Source organism: Vigna unguiculata, chromosome 7 (assembly GCF_037176805.1).
Source record: "Vigna unguiculata cultivar grain cowpea cultivar isolate G323 ecotype 2 chromosome 7, ASM3717680v1, whole genome shotgun sequence".
Classification (NCBI taxonomy): domain Eukaryota; kingdom Viridiplantae; phylum Streptophyta; class Magnoliopsida; order Fabales; family Fabaceae; genus Vigna; species Vigna unguiculata.
In genome coordinates this window covers 45623373-45642106 of record NC_140798.1, presented here as the reverse complement: position 1 = coordinate 45642106, position 18734 = coordinate 45623373, and the positions used below count along the sequence as shown (strand labels likewise).

At 30.4% G+C, this 18734-nt stretch overlaps 2 protein-coding genes across 2 annotated transcripts; both read left to right on the top strand.

The window, feature by feature from the left end:
- The first annotated feature begins 874 nt into the window (after positions 1-874).
- Positions 875-2519, top strand: LOC114192373 (Reticulon family protein). Its single transcript, XM_028082077.2, has 5 exons — positions 875-1069; positions 1567-1747; positions 1834-1963; positions 2048-2117; positions 2215-2519. The coding sequence occupies exons 1-5, from the start codon at positions 886-888 to the stop codon at positions 2382-2384; spliced, it is 735 nt and encodes a 244-aa protein (XP_027937878.1). The 5' UTR covers positions 875-885; the 3' UTR covers positions 2385-2519.
- A 10548-nt stretch (positions 2520-13067) lies between these two features.
- Positions 13068-17198, top strand: TPS5 (trehalose phosphatase/synthase 5). Its single transcript, XM_028078882.2, has 4 exons — positions 13068-13548; positions 13978-16044; positions 16273-16546; positions 16700-17198. The coding sequence occupies exons 2-4, from the start codon at positions 14060-14062 to the stop codon at positions 16997-16999; spliced, it is 2559 nt and encodes an 852-aa protein (XP_027934683.1). The 5' UTR covers positions 13068-13548; positions 13978-14059; the 3' UTR covers positions 17000-17198.
- The last annotated feature ends 1536 nt before the right edge of the window (positions 17199-18734 follow it).

Sequence of the window (18734 nt, the reverse complement as noted above, 5' to 3'; positions counted from 1 at the left end):
ATGAGCTAAAAGAGTTAAAAGTGTTTGAATAAAAAATTAATTAACGCAAGATATAACACAAAAAGACTTATAAAAAATAAATAAACATAGAGAAAAATTATATTTAAAAAACATTTTATGTCTTATTCGGCTTATCATAGATCTCAAATTATTCAATTATTGGATAGTTGGGATTACCACATTATAAGTTTAGATTTTATTTTTGAATGATAAGTATTATTGGAGAGGAATAATATATATGGGCCGAGCATGAGGTCATGCATGAACTGGGTTCTAAAATACTTGGGCTTTTATTATTGGACTGCTTTTACTATTTATCTACATATTAGAAAGAAAAAAACTGTAATCTATAAATTCTTCGTCTCCATAATAATACATAAGAAATGAGATTCTACGTAAGCAAGAGCTCCATCGAAGTTGAACTGCGATTGAGATATGACTTAAAGGTTCTACCAAAAAAATTGACGAATATTTTCCCACGAGTTTCATGAACGAGTTGAATGACTGCAATGAGACGCGATGTAACTATAAGAGATCATTGTGGTCGGGAAACACGACAAAAGTTTAGAATTCAAAATCATAATTGTCATATTGTTTTGTCAACTATTTGTTTCCAACACAAGCCTCCGTCCCTCTCATGTGTAGATGTATAATATTCCCACGAAAAGTAGTAACAAAAAACAACAACATAGGATTAGACATGGTGAGGGTAAACGTGATAGACGCTAACAATGTATCTTAAGTCATGTGTGGGCACGAGAAAATGAAACTTGAAAAGCATGCCAAAGCCATACCTTTCCTCTCAGAAACGAGTTCATCAAATTTCTTGGTCACAAAGCTTAGAACCACAATACATCACATATAAGTTGCTAACACGACCCACACATGAATCACAATAGTGCTACAAACTTACCTCAGCAGAATCAACAAACACTACCAATACATTTTCAATCATTCAATTTCTTAACCAATTTCTTAACCATGCCGATTCGTCCTCGTGAGCCAGCACAAAGGCCAGGTTTCTTTCACCGACAAAGACCACTGCATGCAGTTCTTGGCGGAGGAAAGCGTAAGATATTTTTTACAAACTTCACCTTTTTCTTATCTTATCAGAGTTTTAACAAAAATCTTATCTTTTTATCATTGATCGTAACTATTTAAAGACACAAGTTTTTGTTAGAAAAAAAAAAAAAATCTATTGCACTTTTACATTTTTAATGCACAACAACTACTTTTCTTTAATAAAAGCTCCTTACTTTTAAAACCCAACTTTTAATAGCACATGCTCGAATATATATTTCTTAACAAATTCTATAGAAAAAAGTTTATACAAGGATTCACGCATTAAATTCATCCCAACTTTTACCCCAAGTAAATTAAAACAAATCATTTCTACGTTTAAGATTTTGTCCAGAAGAGAAAGAAAAAATGTCACAAACCCTATTATTAGGCAAATAATTGTTTCTAGGGTTTATTCAAGATATGCACTAAACCCAAAGCATTGGATGCATTTATGCTCATTTATATTCCAAAGACCAATGAAGAGTGATTGATCTGATTTTGCAGTTGCTGATATATTGCTATGGAAAGACAAGATATCATCGGCAACAATGGTTGCTGGGTTCTCCATCATTTGGTTCCTCTTTGAAGTGGTCGAATACAATTTTCTCACTCTTCTTTGTCACATCCTCATGGCCATCATGCTCGTCCTATTCGTTTGGTATAATGCCGCAGGACTTATCACATGGTAATGTAATCTTTGCATACACTAATTTATTATAAACTCCTAAATTTCAAATCTTTCTTCATAATACGTTATATTTTTTTTTGCAGGAGCCTGCCTCAAATCTATGATTTTCAAATCCCCGAACCCACCTTTAGATTCTTGTATCAAAAACTCAACTCATTCTTGAGGAATTTTTACGACATTTCAACTGGGAAAGACCTAACCCTCTTCTTTATGGTATTCAGAAACTAATTTTCACTCAGTCAAACACATTTCGTCTTGATTATTATTTCTTATTTACATCATGTTATTGAATTTCAGACAATCACCGGTCTCTGGGTCATGTCAGCTATTGGGAATTATTTTACAACTTTGAATCTCCTATATATACGTGAGATCCTAATTACTATTGTGCTGTTATCATTTATATCAAGATTCTTAACAATAATTGAACCTTTTGTTGCGCTTTATTTATCTTTCTTCCACAGTGTTCCTCTGCTTGGTGACCCTTCCCATTATGTATGAGCGATACGAACAAGAGGTGAATTATCTAGCAAGCAAAGGAAACCAAGACGTGAAGAGATTGTTCAACACATTGGATAATAAAGTTCTGAACAAGATTCCAAGGGGACCTGTGAAAGAAAAGAAGAACAAATGAAGTTTAGATATGGGCAAGAAGTGGATCCATTTTCTTTCTTAAGTGTGTAAAACATAATAATGATTGCAAATTTATTTATTCGCAACCACAAACTTGTATGAAATTCATAATTCATTTGGAGAAGTTTCTTAGTAATTGAAGGTGACGTTATAACTCAAAATCTGGTTAATAATACTTAAACAAGTTAATAAATGAATGAAGCATCGTTAATTAGGTTACACATTAGAAAGAGTTGTCTACTAGAATGGGTGAGCTAGAAATATGATTACACGAAAGGAAATGTAGCTGAAGTCGCCATGTTGCGTTACTTTCGTGCTACATCTACCACATTTACTTTCTTTCGTATCTAATCTTCAAGATCCGACAAGAATTACCAAGAAATTCATAACATGAAAACGATGCTTTATTTAATTAACATTTTAATCAAGATTCAAGCGAGGGATTAGCTCAGAAAATGCACTTGTTTTGAGTTTGTAGCCACTTAACTCACCAGACCCAATCTTCCAATAATCACCACTAACCTAGATTCCCTAATAGAAACCACTATTTTCATATCATTTAGTTTTTCTTTTTTTTTTTACACTATGTTTTGATGACAAGTATTTTCATTTTGGGTGGCTGCAGGAGAATCATTTTAAAACAATAATTGGTGGGGTTGGGTTCCCCACTTCTGCTCTTTATTATTTGTAGACAGTTAGATGTCTTTTTCTATGGTCGAACAAATTAAGCCACCTAATCTCCAACTTTACTCTCTAAGCATAGTTAGGCCCATTCAGATCATACCATTTTTCAACCACTAATTCACATCATGTAACTTCTTCCACCACCACCAGTAAAATTTACAATAAACAGTTGTATTACATATTTCTAAGTAATAAGAACAGCATTTTAATATTATTCATTTCTCAATGAAACGGATATCATATTGTTATTGATTTTTATTTGACTATATTTTTAAAAATCAATTGAAAAATAAAGTTATCAATAAAAGAAACAATAATTAGTGAAAAAAATTTCAAATTTAATTTTATGGATTTCTTTTGTTTAAACATGATATTATATTTGTTTTTTTTTTAATCCGCAAACTTTTATTCATTGCCAATTATTAAAACTTTTAGTGATGTTTAATATGAACTTTGTAAAAAAAATAAAACTTAAAAAATTGTCGAAATTACTGTAATTGTCTTTTTTTTTTCTTTTGAATATACGATGTGTTCGTCTCTTCTCGATTCGGTGAGAGATCGTCGTTATTTTAACTTCTTGCATTTTTAAAAAAATTGTTATTTGTAGGATAACAGTTAATGCATTCATTTATAACCTATAGGGTTTGTCTAGTAGTGATAGTAGTATGTATTTAAAGTATTGGTTGAGTTATAGGTACATAAACCTCACTTCTAGCGTACTTCCACTAAGAATATTTCGGCTTCTTTTATCACGACAAATTATTTATTAAAACTTATACATAAGTTATGTAATTAATTTTAATGTAATCATATGTATGATATAGTCTAATTGATTATCATTTGATACTTTAATTACGTAAATGGACTTAGTCTTAATTGAAGTGGGATATGCATCAAACTTAGGAATTAAATTAAAATAATATAGGTTTTGCAAGGTAAAGTGTGATTTGACCACATATCTAAATTATATCAACCGATCATTGTGGGGAGTTAGCTCATCGTTTTCATTAGTATTCTTAGGTCACAACTTCATCATCATGGCTCTGACTATTACCGAAAAAATAATATTCCTTGGTCTTTTGGAATATGACGAAATATCCACTTTTGATTATTTAAATTTCTTCCAATAATTAACATCGAAGTATGAAAATGCAATTTTTGATAGACTTATGATGCTCAAAGTTATTACACTGTTGTCTGTATATGTTTATGTAACTGAAGTGAACACACACACGTAGTTAACTAGATTATGTTAAGAAAATAGACCAGTGTTTTGAATTTAAGAAAAAATAAAGTATGAATTTAAAGTAATTGAACCGTATCCATTTTTTTATGAGTGCCAACTTTTGACCTGGGTGGAGGTTGAAATTTAAAAGTATAATTGTTAAATTTAAATAAATAGTATTTAAAAAAAATTACACCTACCACTCCCATGATGTGATTCTAAATAATATTCGTATAACATAATTTTAAAGGTAATTGAGTGACAAAAGAATTTTTTATATATTAATATATAATAGTTAAATTGTTTAATTTTCAATTAAATAATTATTTGACAATTACGTTATTTTTAAATAAAATAATAGATGGGGCATCACATAAAGATATTAATTGCAATTTATTACAAATTAACGGGAGTTTGATATAAATTAAAAAATGGGATTGTTATTTTCTTTCGAGTTTAAGGGAGTTCAATTTTTATTTTAGAATTAGAGGACGTTATTGTTATTGAGTTATTGAACATAATCAAGACAAAGTCGATATAAAAGTACAAAACATGTGATACAAGAGATGTTTTGTAGCTTTCATAAAAGAAAACTGTATTCTCAATTTCATTTTTCTGAAGAGTATGAAAGAAAAACTTACTGTATATCTGAATAGAAAATTTTATGATTTCAGAAAATTTAAATTATTTTATATTTTAAATGTTAATGTTTTTATAACATACACTATTAAAAATATTCATATTTTCTACCAATTTTGTTATTGTTGTCAATCTTTTTGTAAAATATTTTGTATAAAATATTTTTACAATAAATTTATAAAATATACTTACGATCTTATAATTTTATAATTTTATAAAAAATAATTTATTACAACTGTCAATTAAGAATTTTAAAAAAATAACAAAAGAAGTCTTTTCTTATAATATACTATCCGGTTACCATTAAATATAAAAATTTATTTTAACATTCAACATATTTAATTAAAAAATAGGATGCAATCTATTATGCAATATAATACTATTAATTAATTAAAAGTAATTCAGAAAAAATATTTCAATACGATAAATTTATATATAAACGTTTACATAAATTGTATTCGTGAGGAAACGGGAAATTTCAAAACATTAAAAGCCTAGGAAATGGATAATTGAGTTTTCAAATAGAAAAAAATATATAATATAAATAAAATATATTTTATTTTATTTTATAAACTGATTATATAAAGATAAATTAAATTTAAACTCTTCTGTATGTTTCTAAATCATTATAACTATTAAAAAAAATTAAACCGATTCTCAATGCATAAGAGATAGTATACGAAATATATTCATATATTGAAGAAAACAAAAGAATAAATTAAAGAATAATTAGCATTGGTTATTGCAAAACACTAATAAATTAATCATTAAAAAGATAAAAACTACCATAAGAAAATAATATTTTGAGTCCTAAGTATTTACAAAATGGTTGGGTTTTGAGAAGATATTATATAGAAGAAGTTGATGATTAATGAATGTTGTGTTGTAGGTTTGTTATGGTGATATGAAAGTAAATTTTGTAAGAAAAGAAAAGTAGATAATGATTATAGTAAGTCTGTAACTGGAAAAAAAAAAAGGTAATTATGACGCATGAGGTATATGATGAGTTTGGTAGAAGTGATGATTGAAGTTAAATGGACATGATGAGTGGAGTTGGAGAAGCAACTTAACAAAACTCAGAATAATGATAAGCTTATTATATATAGTGGCAGGCAAATCATTCACGTCTACTTAAAACAACAACACCAACCTTCTCTCCCTTCTCTCCTATCTCACTCTTCTTCTCATGCTTTTCTTCCCCTCTCCTTTCTCGTTTAGTCACTTCCTTAGACAAAAATCACTTTCATAATATACAATCTCATTATTTTTATTTTTATTAAGTATATATATATATATATATATATATATATATATATATATATATATATATATATATATATATATATATATATATATATGTGTGTGTGTGTGTCTTTTTATTTTATAAACTAATATTATTCTCTTTCTAATGTTGTTTGTGATTTTAGGAAATATTGTTGATGTACATGTTATATCATGACACTGCAATTAAATTCACAATATGTTGCTTCTTTTATTTACCAGGGATGACGATGTAGGTCGGTCCACTCCTTTTTGGTCTGTCCTGCATTTGCCCACAAAAAGCATGTTGAACTGGCCCGTACCGCATAAGAAATACAAACTAATTTTTCTGATTCGTTTCGCATAACCTTTGACCATTGAATTTGCAGATGGATATGCAGCCCACATAAAAAAATTATGTATTTTTATTTTTTTCATCAAGGTATAAAATTTTAATAACTTTATTTTATTTAATTAAATTGGTAAAAATAAAAATTTCTATAAGTCTATTTCTTAAAAAAAAGACAGTAATATTCAAATTTTATAATTCCTAATTTTTAAATACATGTATGATAAAAATAAGAACAAATTTGATCTAAATTAAAATAAGAGAAGAAACTAAACAATAGAATTGTTTACGTATAAAATAGAGAAAAAACTCTAATGAGCAACTTGCTTATAAAAAACACACATACTATGGTGTTAGTGCCACCGAATTTTTTTAAATATTTAAGTCAATATGGATCAATACAAGTCGATGCTCCATTAGCTCGTGCAGACTTTGAATTAAGTGGGACAACTAAAATACTAATTTTACCCTACATTGTTATTCCTACTATTTACTATTATGATACTTCATCTTCTTGAGCATTGTTTTTCTTCGGAGTAAATTAGATATAAAAGTTCAGGATATGTTTTTTATTTTGTAATTAATTGTGAAATTAATATTAAAAAAACTGTGTAATGCAATGAATACGATTTGTTTCTTTTAATATTACTTGTACAAATTATTGAAATGAAAAAAAAAATCACATTTTTATGACGATAGATTGAAATAAAAAAATAAAAATCAATTTTAAATGAAATAGCTCTTTATATAGTGATGTATTAAAAATGAACTTTATTATAAATACTTGTGTTTGGTTCAACTAATGACTATTGACGAAGATGGAGAAATGAGTATTTGTGATGTTTGTTTAGATAGATTTACGCATAAATGTGAGCGCGGAATAACGAGTTTTCAGCAAAGCAAAATAGCTTCCTCGCCCAAGTGCAGAGAAATGCAAAGAAAGACATTAATATTGTGCATTTACCAATTTGTCCATGAAGGCCGAGTGTTGGTGCATCTCAAGGAGTGTCAATACCAGTAGTGGTAAAGTGAGTGATGGTAGAGTGGTGGAAAACTTGCTATCGTGACTGAGAATTAATTCAGGAAAACGTCATATTGATGTAGAAAATCGCTTCTTTATTATTCAAAATCATTCAAGAATCACTTTTAATTATTATTACCATTATAATAATTATTTTTATAATAATAATAATAATATATAAATGATTACATTAACTAAATATTATTCCAAATTAATATGTTTTTTATTTTAAATAACAATTTACATTTTATTTGAACATAATTTTCACTACTTACATTTAAATTTATATCACTTTCTAAAATAATAATCATTTAAATTTATCCAATAAAACATTCTTTATAATCTCTCATTCTCATATACAAATTTTTATAAAATTTCGTCTCAAATTCATTAAACTCATACTATTTTTTTCTTAATTTAAACAATTTCATATTTTTCTCCAAATCTACTCAAATTCATTCTTCAAAATTCATCATCCAATCCAAACACAACATTAAAGTTGGTCTAAATTATAAAGATACAAAAAATAATTAAAAAGCAATAATTACTTTATAAATATAAATAAATAATGGTCATAGTTTAATATGAATCTTCATTTTAACTGCTTAAAAGTATTCTTCGATTTACTTGAAATTTAATAAAAGTGTATGTAAATAATGCTCTTTAAATTAATTGAATCAATTTAAAGTTACAACTTGTTTTCATTGCATTGCATGATTGTTACTTTGAATTGTCAAATGGAATATATAATATCCAACTATTTGTTACGAAAAAATGTAACCAGAAGTTGAGGCTAAAGTAATTAGAATAATAAATAAGTGATTAATTGGAGTTGAGATAGTATGAAAGAAGTCGTCAAATCCATTATTTCTGACTTTTTCTTTCATGTAGAGTCATGGTCATTATTGTTGATTATTAAAAAGGGTATAGTTTCATATCATTTATTTATATATGCATTTTTTTTCTATGAAAAGTGGCACCAATTTATTGAGTTTTAACATAAAAACCCATATCAGTGTTGTTCAATCATATATGATGATAGGATTAATAACTAGTTTAAAAATTATATTTAACACAAATTATAATTAGTTGATGATATAACTTTTATTCACATTACGTGTGTGTGAAAGTTGAAGTTTTATATAACGAGGGTTTAATCAAAGTAGAGATGTCAAAATGGGTTTTAACCTATGAGTTAACCCGGCTCATCACGGATTTGAGTCAGATTGGATTGAAAAAAATTCAGTTTTTTCAAAAGTGGGTTGAATTCAACTCAATTCACTTAACCTACGGGTTCGAGCTGGGTTGAGGATGTGTTGACCCACTTAACCTACTAACATTTTTTTTATATATTTATTTAATTTTTTTAATAATTATTTATTACTACTAATTATATATGTTCACAATTTCATATTTTTAAATGTTAGAATGTTGCTTAATAATATTTGAATAATTTAAATGTTTAATTAATTTGATTATCAAGTTATATACGTTGATACTTTAATCTTTAACTATAATCTTTATAGTAAATTACTCAAACAATCGTCGTATAAATAATTTTTTCTAAATTAGAATGACAAAAATGTGTAATTTTTTATTTATATTTCGTTGAATAGCATGTAAAAAAATGTGTAATATTAACCATATCTTCTTGGACTATATGGATACTTTCTTAGAAACAATTTATCATATGGTGGTATTGGTTGCTTAAAAAATTATTTAATTATTTGAATACTTAAAAATAAATACATAACTATTTTTTTTATATAAGTTGGTAAGTCAACCCACTTAACTCACCATGATAAATTGAGTCAGGTTACAAAATTTCTGGCTCACCATAAAAGTAAGTCAAGTTGAATTTACTTATTTTCAACCCGACTCGTGATGATCCAACTCGTGTGAGCCGAATTGTCTCACTTAGACATATCTAAATTAAAGTGTATGGTGCAGAATTTGCGGGCATAAGGTTGAGATGAAACATAGTAATCTAATCCCGAACTTAAGTAAGAGTCGGAGGTGATTCATAATTGTGCGAGAGTAGTTTTTTAGTCATTGGATCACGCAATCCATTTTGTTACACTTATGTATTTTAATCTAACATGTTGGGTCCAGATGTTGATTGAAGTTTCCATGGAACCAGATTTTATCAAACATATCACAACCAATTATCCATTCTAATAACAATTTGGGACGCACATCAAACATAAAGGACAATATTAATTTTCTCCTGGACCTGTAGGTACATCAAACACCACGCACCAAAACCCTAGAAAAATATAACAACCTTGTTGTTGGAGTTATCCTTGTTATGTATGCAGGGAAATAATTTTGGTCGGGCCTTCGTGAGACACAACCACGTAACTTCTACTTTAAATACTTTTTTATACTCTTTACCTCATTTTCTGTACTATTTTTCCTAATTAATGCTAGATATAGAAAAGTATTAGATACCTTTTTAAATTTTATTAACTGTATGTATCATATGTTTTTTCACTTTGTACGAAGATTTGTATGAAGATAACCAATCTTTTGTTTGGATTATATAATTAAGTTAAAAGAGAAGAAAAGGAAATATAAATTACGAAAATTAGAGATCGGGTTCCGAAGTTTTTGTCCTTGATCCTAGCCAAATCAAATAATAGATAGGGTCCGTCTAATGTACTTTTAGATTTAAAGTGAATTTTGATGTGAGGGTATTTTAAACGAGTAATAATAATTTTAATAACAGAAAAACATAATATTGTTTTACAAGAATATGTGTTGAGCATGTATATGAGAATTAATATGTAACTCAGAATTATAATCTATTCACTCACACAATGGTTTATAAAAGGATCAAAAAATATTTCCTTGCACCTTCTTATAATAAGTATAATGATGAACATTAATTGGCTCCTCATCCATATGACATCAAAATTAGTGAAATATGATATTTTACTTAATTAATGATTTAACTACTCAATAATACACACTATATTTCTTATAGGTAAATTACACACGGAAAGTTAAAAGTTGGACACTTCAATTATGAATCTCTAGAAAAATACTAAATGTCACCATTTAAGTCAAATGTTTCCCACGGTTGAATGAAAACCAATTACTTCTTTTCAAATCAAAAGTACCTTATAATAATAATCCCTAGGGTTTTTAGCTAGAAATTAGTTAGCCCATAGTAAGAGGTATATTCTATAAGATTTAATTAGTTGCATTTTCTTCGACCAATTTCAAGTACCACAAGTACATACTATTGAATCTTAACTTATTGGTGATGTAACTAGTTATTGAATCTGTAATCGATCCATTAGATTAGTTATATATGTTCCCTTTGAACAGGAGGTGTAACTAGTTCCAAAATAATTTACATTTCTTTTCCTCTTTTTGAACCTCGAAGGCATATAGACTTAAATAAATGATCAATATAAAAAAAAAAATCAAAACTTACTTTGAATAAGAAAATTATGATTTGTAGAATTAATCTGAATTTTGTTGTCTTCTATACTATTATTTCTAAAGGATATATAAAAGGTTACCACTTTCTTTAAATTTAGAACTTTTTTACGGAAATAAAAAATAGTTTTATTTTATATCATATTATAACTTAAAATAATTAAAATATTTAGTCTTTAACTTATCTTAATTCTTTATATATACACTAAAAAAAAGTTCGTTTGACCATTCAAACAATAAATACACCTTAGCTAGTTACCATTTACATTGGACCACTTAATAAAAGAAGTTGCGTAAAAATCAATACTAAATAACTTTTTCTCGAAGGAACAAAATAAAGGACTTGGATCATTATATTTAGTTCATTCATTTCTATTGGAAATGGCACCCACAAACACTTCATTGGTGGCTTCTGTGGCATACTGATAAAACTAGTTATGACTTCAAATCTGGAGTTTTAGTGGACCATGCACAATGCAACAAAGGTTTCATCAAGTTTTCTCGTAGGTTATTATTTCATGGAAATAATTTTCTAATACGTTATACGAAAACAATTTCTTCCAAATTTACCCTTATTTTGTAAGTAAATGGTGACAATTTACCATCCCATCCTCGTTCGTTTAGTTTTATTCCAAATCTATTTCATGAAAACCAACTAGGGTAAAATATATAACATGTTCATTCTTTAGTTCAACTTCGATGTTGTGGTTGACTTTACTTTTTAAAACTAAACTCATTCTTAAATCCCAAGTATAATGTATGGACTTAATTAATTTTAATACAGAATAAGACAAAATCAGATTAATTTAATTAGTTGATAATATACAGAAAATATGAAATACCGTTAGTTTTTTTTATCAGCAAAGAAATGAAATACCGTTAGTTTATAAATAGTGTCCGTAAAACTTCCTATCTCCGTGAGTGGAAATTAATCTTTCCCATCAAATTTAGCTATGAAAGATATTTTTCACAGAATTATAGTTTTATTGAGAATAAACTAATAACCACACATATTTTATACTTTTATAATGAGAGCCTCCGTGACTCAATAAGGAAGCGAAAAATGTTCAAGATTTAAATCATATTTTTTTATTAGTATGTATAAATCATCAATATTCTTTTATAGTTTCTCCCAAAAAAAGAAAATTATTAAAATTCGATCAAATGTGCTATGACCAGATAAAACATTTAAGAATTAGTTTGTTCATTAAGCAAGCTCTATCCGTTGGACACTTGTCGCACTTTGTTAAAATAAGACAAATGTTGCAATTGTTTTTCATTAATATTGTGCGTCTAATATACACTGCAGCAAATTCTAAGCCCATGCTTGTCAATAATTTCTACAAATCCAATGGTGCAATTATGATATGAGTTGTTTGACCCATTTTTTCATAAGTTATATATTATTAAATAAAATTTAAGAATTTCAATATAATTTTTAGTAGAGTGTTTAAGACTGAAATTTAGTACTATAATTATCTAATAATTTGTGGGAATCACTCCGTGAGTTTCTTTACAGGTAAAAATGTATAATGATTGGTTTTTAAATTTAGGAATTTCATAAAAAGCTTGATGCTTGGAGTAAATTTATAATTTTTTTTAAAAAAGTTGTTCACAACATAATTGAAAATTATTAATGAGTTCTCCTATGTGAATCTGGGCAGAAATAATAATAAAATTAATTGTGCGATTAAGAAACAGAAACAGTAGTTTGTGTGAAATTAGTTTGAGGGGTTAGTTAGAATGTATTTGGACCTTAAAAAGACCGACAAGCCCTCTTCGCAAACAAGAGAATGACAAGGGAATATATGCTGCAACTGGAAAATTTGTGATGTGGTTACACGCGCTGTGGTACACTAACAATTAACCGGGTCTCAGTGGTAGCAACGAAGCACCACCGTCACATTTGAGCAGGGTTAGGTATAGTTAATCTCTCATTAAGGAAAACTAACCGTGGTTAAGGATGTTGGAGTTCACTGTGTTGGGGTAGTCATGTCATCACACATCACTGAGAAAGAGACATGGTGAGAGTGTGTGCGTGTGTTTGCGGAGAGGGAGAGAATCAAGTTCTTTGTATAAAGACATCCAATTTGTCGTTAGTTGGGTGCTAGAGGCAAAAAATATCACTATGAATTTTCTGTTTTTGTAACCAAAAGTAAGAGAAAAGGGATTCCCAGTTGACACCATTGCTCACTCAGCTCAGTGTTTGTGTGTGTGACTGAGAAGAGAAAGGAAAGAAGAATCTTTTGGTGTCTGTCTCTCATATCTCAACTCACACCACCCCCCTCTTGCTTCTTCTTTTCAAAGGCTGGGATTTTCTTTCTTCCTGTTGTCAAAAGCTTCTCCCTTTCTCCCTTTTCTGTTCATTCATTCATCTTTTGGCCTACTTTGGCCTCTTTTGAGCTTCTTCGTTTATCAGAGGAAGATGGGCTAAGCGTGCATTTTTACACATCTTGGTGTTTGGATCGATTTAAGTGTTCACGCAGCCATCCTTTGCGTTGCTCCATTTCCCAGTGTCACTCACGATTTTTTTCTTTTTGGTAGGTGGTATTACTATTATTAATAATTCTATTAATAGATTCAATTGTTCTCTGTTTAGGATTTTCTCAAATTGTTGCTATGGTTACCTTTCTCCTTGAACGTCGTAAGGTAATCTTTTCGAAGCATAATTTGTCATTAAAGCATACAACTTCTATCAAGCCTAACTGGAGGGGTTTTACTGTTCTAGTGTGAGATTATAGATTTATATCCCTCTCTGCCATTTTTCTCACGAGCACCATGTGCCAAACCTGAATTTTCTGAAATTCTGAGGTGCAAAAGAAAACCCATGAAACTTTTGTTATGGACCTTTCTTGTAATGTAACATTAGGTGATTTTTTATTCTGCTGGATTTTTAGTTTCGGGGTATAAATGTCTTTTAAGTTGTTTTCAGATTTCTGAATTTTCATCCCTACTATGATTGTTTGAAGGACTGTGAAGTGAACAATTAATACAATACAAGTCTGCTTCTGCATCTTCTACACCAAAGCTCGTCACTTGGCCATCGTCAAAATGGTTTCGAGGTCATATTCAAACTTGCTAGATCTTACTTCCTGTGGCTCCCCAACTTTCGGTCGCGAGAAGAAAAGGCTGCCTCGAGTGGCGACTGTTGCCGGAGTACTGTCTGAACTAGATGATGAGTCCAGCACTAGTGTTGGCTCTGATACTCCATCCTCGGTCTCTCAAGAGAGGATGATAATTGTAGGTAACCAGCTTCCTCTAAGGGCACGCAGAAAAGACAATGGTACTTGGGAGTTCACATGGGACGAGGATTCACTTCTTTTGCAGCTGCAAGATGGTCTTGGGGATGATGTGGAAACTATCTATATCGGTTGTCTTAAAGAAGAGATTGAGCCGAGTGAGCAAGATGATGTTGCCCAGTACTTGCTGGACACTTTCAAATGCGTGCCCACTTTTCTCCCACCTGAGCTTTTCAGTAAATTCTACCATGGATTCTGCAAACAACATCTGTGGCCTTTGTTTCACTACATGCTTCCGCTGTCGCCTGATCTTGGTGGTAGATTCGATAGGTCCCTTTGGCAGGCTTATGTTTCGGTGAACAAGATATTTGCGGATAAAGTGATGGAAGTCATTAGCCCTGATGACGACTTTGTGTGGGTTCATGACTACCATCTGATGGTACTTCCAACATTTTTGAGAAAGAGATTTAACAGGGTGAGACTAGGATTCTTCCTCCACAGTCCCTTTCCTTCCTCTGAGATATACCGAACCCTTCCTGTCAGGGACGAACTTCTTAGAGCTCTTCTGAATTCTGACCTTATTGGGTTTCATACTTTTGATTATGCCAGGCATTTCCTCTCCTGTTGCAGTAGAATGCTTGGAATTTCTTACCAATCCAAGAGGGGCTACATTGGTCTTGAGTACTATGGAAGAACTGTAAGCATTAAGATTCTTCCTGTCGGTATTCATATAGGTCAGCTCCAATCAGTCATGAGTCTTGCGGAGACAGAAAGCAAGGTTGCAGAGTTAAAAAGCCAGTTCAGAGATCAAACTGTGCTGCTCGGGGTTGATGACATGGATATCTTCAAAGGAATCAGCTTAAAACTTTTGGCCATGGAACAATTGCTATTGCAACATCCTGATAAGAGGGGCAGAGTTGTGCTGGTCCAAATTGCAAACCCTGCAAGAGGCCGCGGAAAGGATGTGCAGGAGGTACAAAGTGAAACTTATGCCACGGTGAAGAGGATAAATAATACTTTTGGAAGGCCTGGATACACACCTGTGGTGTTGATTGATAGACCACTTCAGAGTTACGAGCGAATTGCTTATTATGTGATTGCTGAATGTTGCCTTGTTACAGCAGTGAGAGATGGGATGAACCTTATACCCTATGAATACATCATTTGTAGACAAGGAAGTGAGAAGATAGATGAGATCTTAGGGACAGACCCACTTGCTCAAAAGAGGAGTATGCTGGTGGTGTCCGAGTTCATTGGCTGCTCCCCTTCGTTGAGTGGGGCAATTCGAGTGAATCCGTGGAACATTGATGCTGTTGCTGAAGCTATGGATTCTGCACTGATGGTTCCGGAGGCTGAAAAGCAGATGCGGCATGAGAAACATTATAGGTATGTTAGTACACATGATGTTGCATATTGGGCGCGCAGCTTCTTACAGGATCTGGAGAGGGCATGTAGAGATCATCTAAGGAGGCGATGCTGGGGAATTGGTTTTGGTTTAGGCTTTCGAGTAATTGCTTTGGATCCAAACTTTAGAAAACTATCCGTGGAACATATTGTTTCAGCTTACAAGAGGACCAAGCACCGAGCAATTCTTTTGGATTATGATGGTACTATGGTGCAGCCTGGATCGATGAGTACAACACCTAATGCCGAAGCCGTTGGCATCTTGAACATCTTGTGCAGGGACACCAAGAATTGTGTTTTCATTGTAAGTGGAAGGGAGAGAAGCACTCTTACTGAATGGTTTTCATCTTGTGAAAGGATGGGAATTGCTGCAGAGCATGGTTATTTTGTGAGGTACACATCCTTTTACCTTTTTAGTTACTGCAAATCATATTAATGGATTTTACTAGTTTTAAGAATGATCAAGTTTGAATCTTTTAATCATATTTGGCTTTTCTATTGTTAACCGTGAAATAAACTCACTGTTTCATTTTATATATGATAGAATGGTGAGGAAAAATTCTTTTTTGGCCGAGCTTGCTTGTGTATCAAACTGAAGTTTATCTTCTTTTGTTTTTCCAGGACAAATCAAAATTCAGAATGGGAAACGTGTGTTCCAGTACCCGATTTTGAGTGGAAACAGATTGCTGAGCCGGTTATGCAATTGTATATGGAAACAACTGATGGTTCTAACATAGAGGCTAAAGAAAGTGCTCTTGTTTGGAATTACGAGTATGCAGACAGAGACTTTGGTTCATGTCAAGCTAAGGAGCTTCTTGATCACCTGGAAAGTGTTCTTGCCAACGAGCCTGTCTCTGTTAAAAGTAGTCCAAACATTGTGGAAGTAAAACCTCAGGTCAGTTATGAGAAATCTTTCAACTTTTAATGTAATTTTAGGTTGGTCATAGTTGGAATGCATTTGGTGTTGTACATCAAAGAAGTTAATTTAGTACTTAAGTCATGAAATGTGGTTAACTTAGTATCTGGTGTTGTTGGAGTTTGGGTGCAGGGTGTGAGTAAGGGTATTGTAGCAGAACGTCTTGTCTCAACAATGAAACAAAAGGGAGTGATTCCAGATTTTGTTCTGTGCATTGGCGATGACAGATCAGACGAGGACATGTTTGGGGTGATAATGAATGCAAGGGCGTTACTGTCACCAGTTGCTGAAGTGTTTCCTTGCACTGTGGGTCAGAAACCTAGCAAGGCCAAGTATTACTTGGAAGACACAAGTGAGATTTTGAGAATGTTGCAAGGCCTTGCCAATGCTTCTGAGCACTCTACTAGAACTTCTTCCCAACCTTCTCATTAAAGTTATTGTTTTTGTTTTAAACGTGTATCACACATATACTATTTTGTCCATGCTGGGATATCTGTACTGTGATAGATTTGTCCATCTATTTTATTTTCTGGCAGTGGTGCCTTCATTTATTGATATCCCAATGTTGTTGTTGCAACTACCAATAGGTTGTTTTGAAAGTAGATGAATTACATGGTGTATTTATTGTTTCTTTTCTTCGCTATTACTTCGGACCATTTTGATGTGTGATGAGGGATTCTTGATTGGGAATGAATGAATGATAGGGTTGTGAATGTGGTGTGTAAAGTCACATCTCTTTTTTTGGTATGCGTTGTTCTGATTTGTGTACAATTTCTGTGAGTGATGTTTTTTCTTCTCTTGTAATGGCTGGTACAATTAATTGGGGTGTGGAAGCCGTGGACTTGTCATATAACTGTTTTCCGAGGTCGTGATCTCTGAATTTGAACTTCTAACTTTGCAGAGAAGTCTTGCCTCAGTTTTTGTGTCAATTGAATTGTCTCAGATCCTGTGCTGCATTAATGCAATTAATGGTCTTCATAGATAACGTTTTAAATAATGGTGAACTCACTGTATTTTTAAGAAAGCGTTAAGAAGTGATTAATCATTTGCTTTTATACTACTGAGTTCATTTGTCTCGTCATTTTTGAGAGGAAGGATTAGAGGGAGAGGAAAAGGAAGAGGAAGAGATCGAAAGGATTAGAGGGTGAAGTTGGTGTTATTTCTTTCAAGTGATTCAGAGATGATCTTAGAGTGGATTATAGAGTGAAGTCTATGAAAATTTGTGATTGAATTGACTGATATGATATATTAAAAAAATATTTTAATAGAAAAAAGAATTAGATTACCAAAATGTTCTTATTGTTATATGTAATATAAAATTATATATAAATAATTTAAAATTATTTTATAAATTTTATTGAATGATTGAAAATATAAAAAAATTATGGTTAAAATACTCCGTTGGTCTTCGTTTTTGTTGTAGAATCTCAATTTGGTCCTCGTATTTTTATTAGTCTCAATTAGGTCTCCATTTTTGTAAATTAGTATCAATTAGGTCCTTTCCGTTAGTAGAGAACTAACACCGTTAATTAGGTGCCACGTGTCAACTCCTCGTTTTTTTAAATTTTTTTTGAATTTTTTTTTTAAATTTTTGAATTTTTTTTTGAATTTTTGAATTTTTTTTAAATTTTTAAATTTTTTTTTAAAAATATTTATGCCACGTGTCACTTCTGTAATTGGCCACGTGTCAATCTAATATGGTGACACGTGTCAAATTAATATATGATTTAAAAATTTTCAATTTCAGGCACTCCAAATTTAAACCAAATTTTACTTTCATATAATGTTATGATTATTTTTATTAAAATTGATATTTTAATTAAATATTTTAATAATATTAATTATATTTAATATTAAAATTTTAAATATATTTATTTTAATTTTTTATAAAATTATTTTAAAATTTTAAATTTGAATTTATAAAATTGTTATTTTTAAGCCAACTCTAAAATATTGTTGATATTGAATATTATACAAATATTTCAAATATTAATTTATTAATTTATATATTTATAATTTTAAAATAAAATTTAAATAAAGTTTAATGTAAAATATAAATTTAAATAAATTAAATTTTGTTAAAAATATGTAATAGAAATATCACTTGTAATAAAAGTATCATCATTACATTTATAAAAAAATTAAATTTGTTCTAAATTTGGAGCAT

Bases quoted from the DNA above. Each gene is read 5' to 3' on its own strand.
- LOC114192373 (XM_028082077.2), top strand. From the start codon at position 886: ATGAATCACAATAGTGCTACAAACTTACCTCAGCAGAATCAACAAACA. The intron at 1,964-2,047 runs GTATTCAGAAAC...ATTGAATTTCAG, and splicing joins ACCTAACCCTCTTCTTTATG to ACAATCACCGGTCTCTGGGT. The intron at 2,118-2,214 runs GTGAGATCCTAA...TTTCTTCCACAG, and splicing joins TTTGAATCTCCTATATATAC to TGTTCCTCTGCTTGGTGACC.
- TPS5 (XM_028078882.2), top strand. From the start codon at position 14,060: ATGGTTTCGAGGTCATATTCAAACTTGCTAGATCTTACTTCCTGTGGC. The intron at 16,045-16,272 runs GTACACATCCTT...TTGTTTTTCCAG, and splicing joins GAGCATGGTTATTTTGTGAG to GACAAATCAAAATTCAGAAT. The intron at 16,547-16,699 runs GTCAGTTATGAG...GTTTGGGTGCAG, and splicing joins TTGTGGAAGTAAAACCTCAG to GGTGTGAGTAAGGGTATTGT.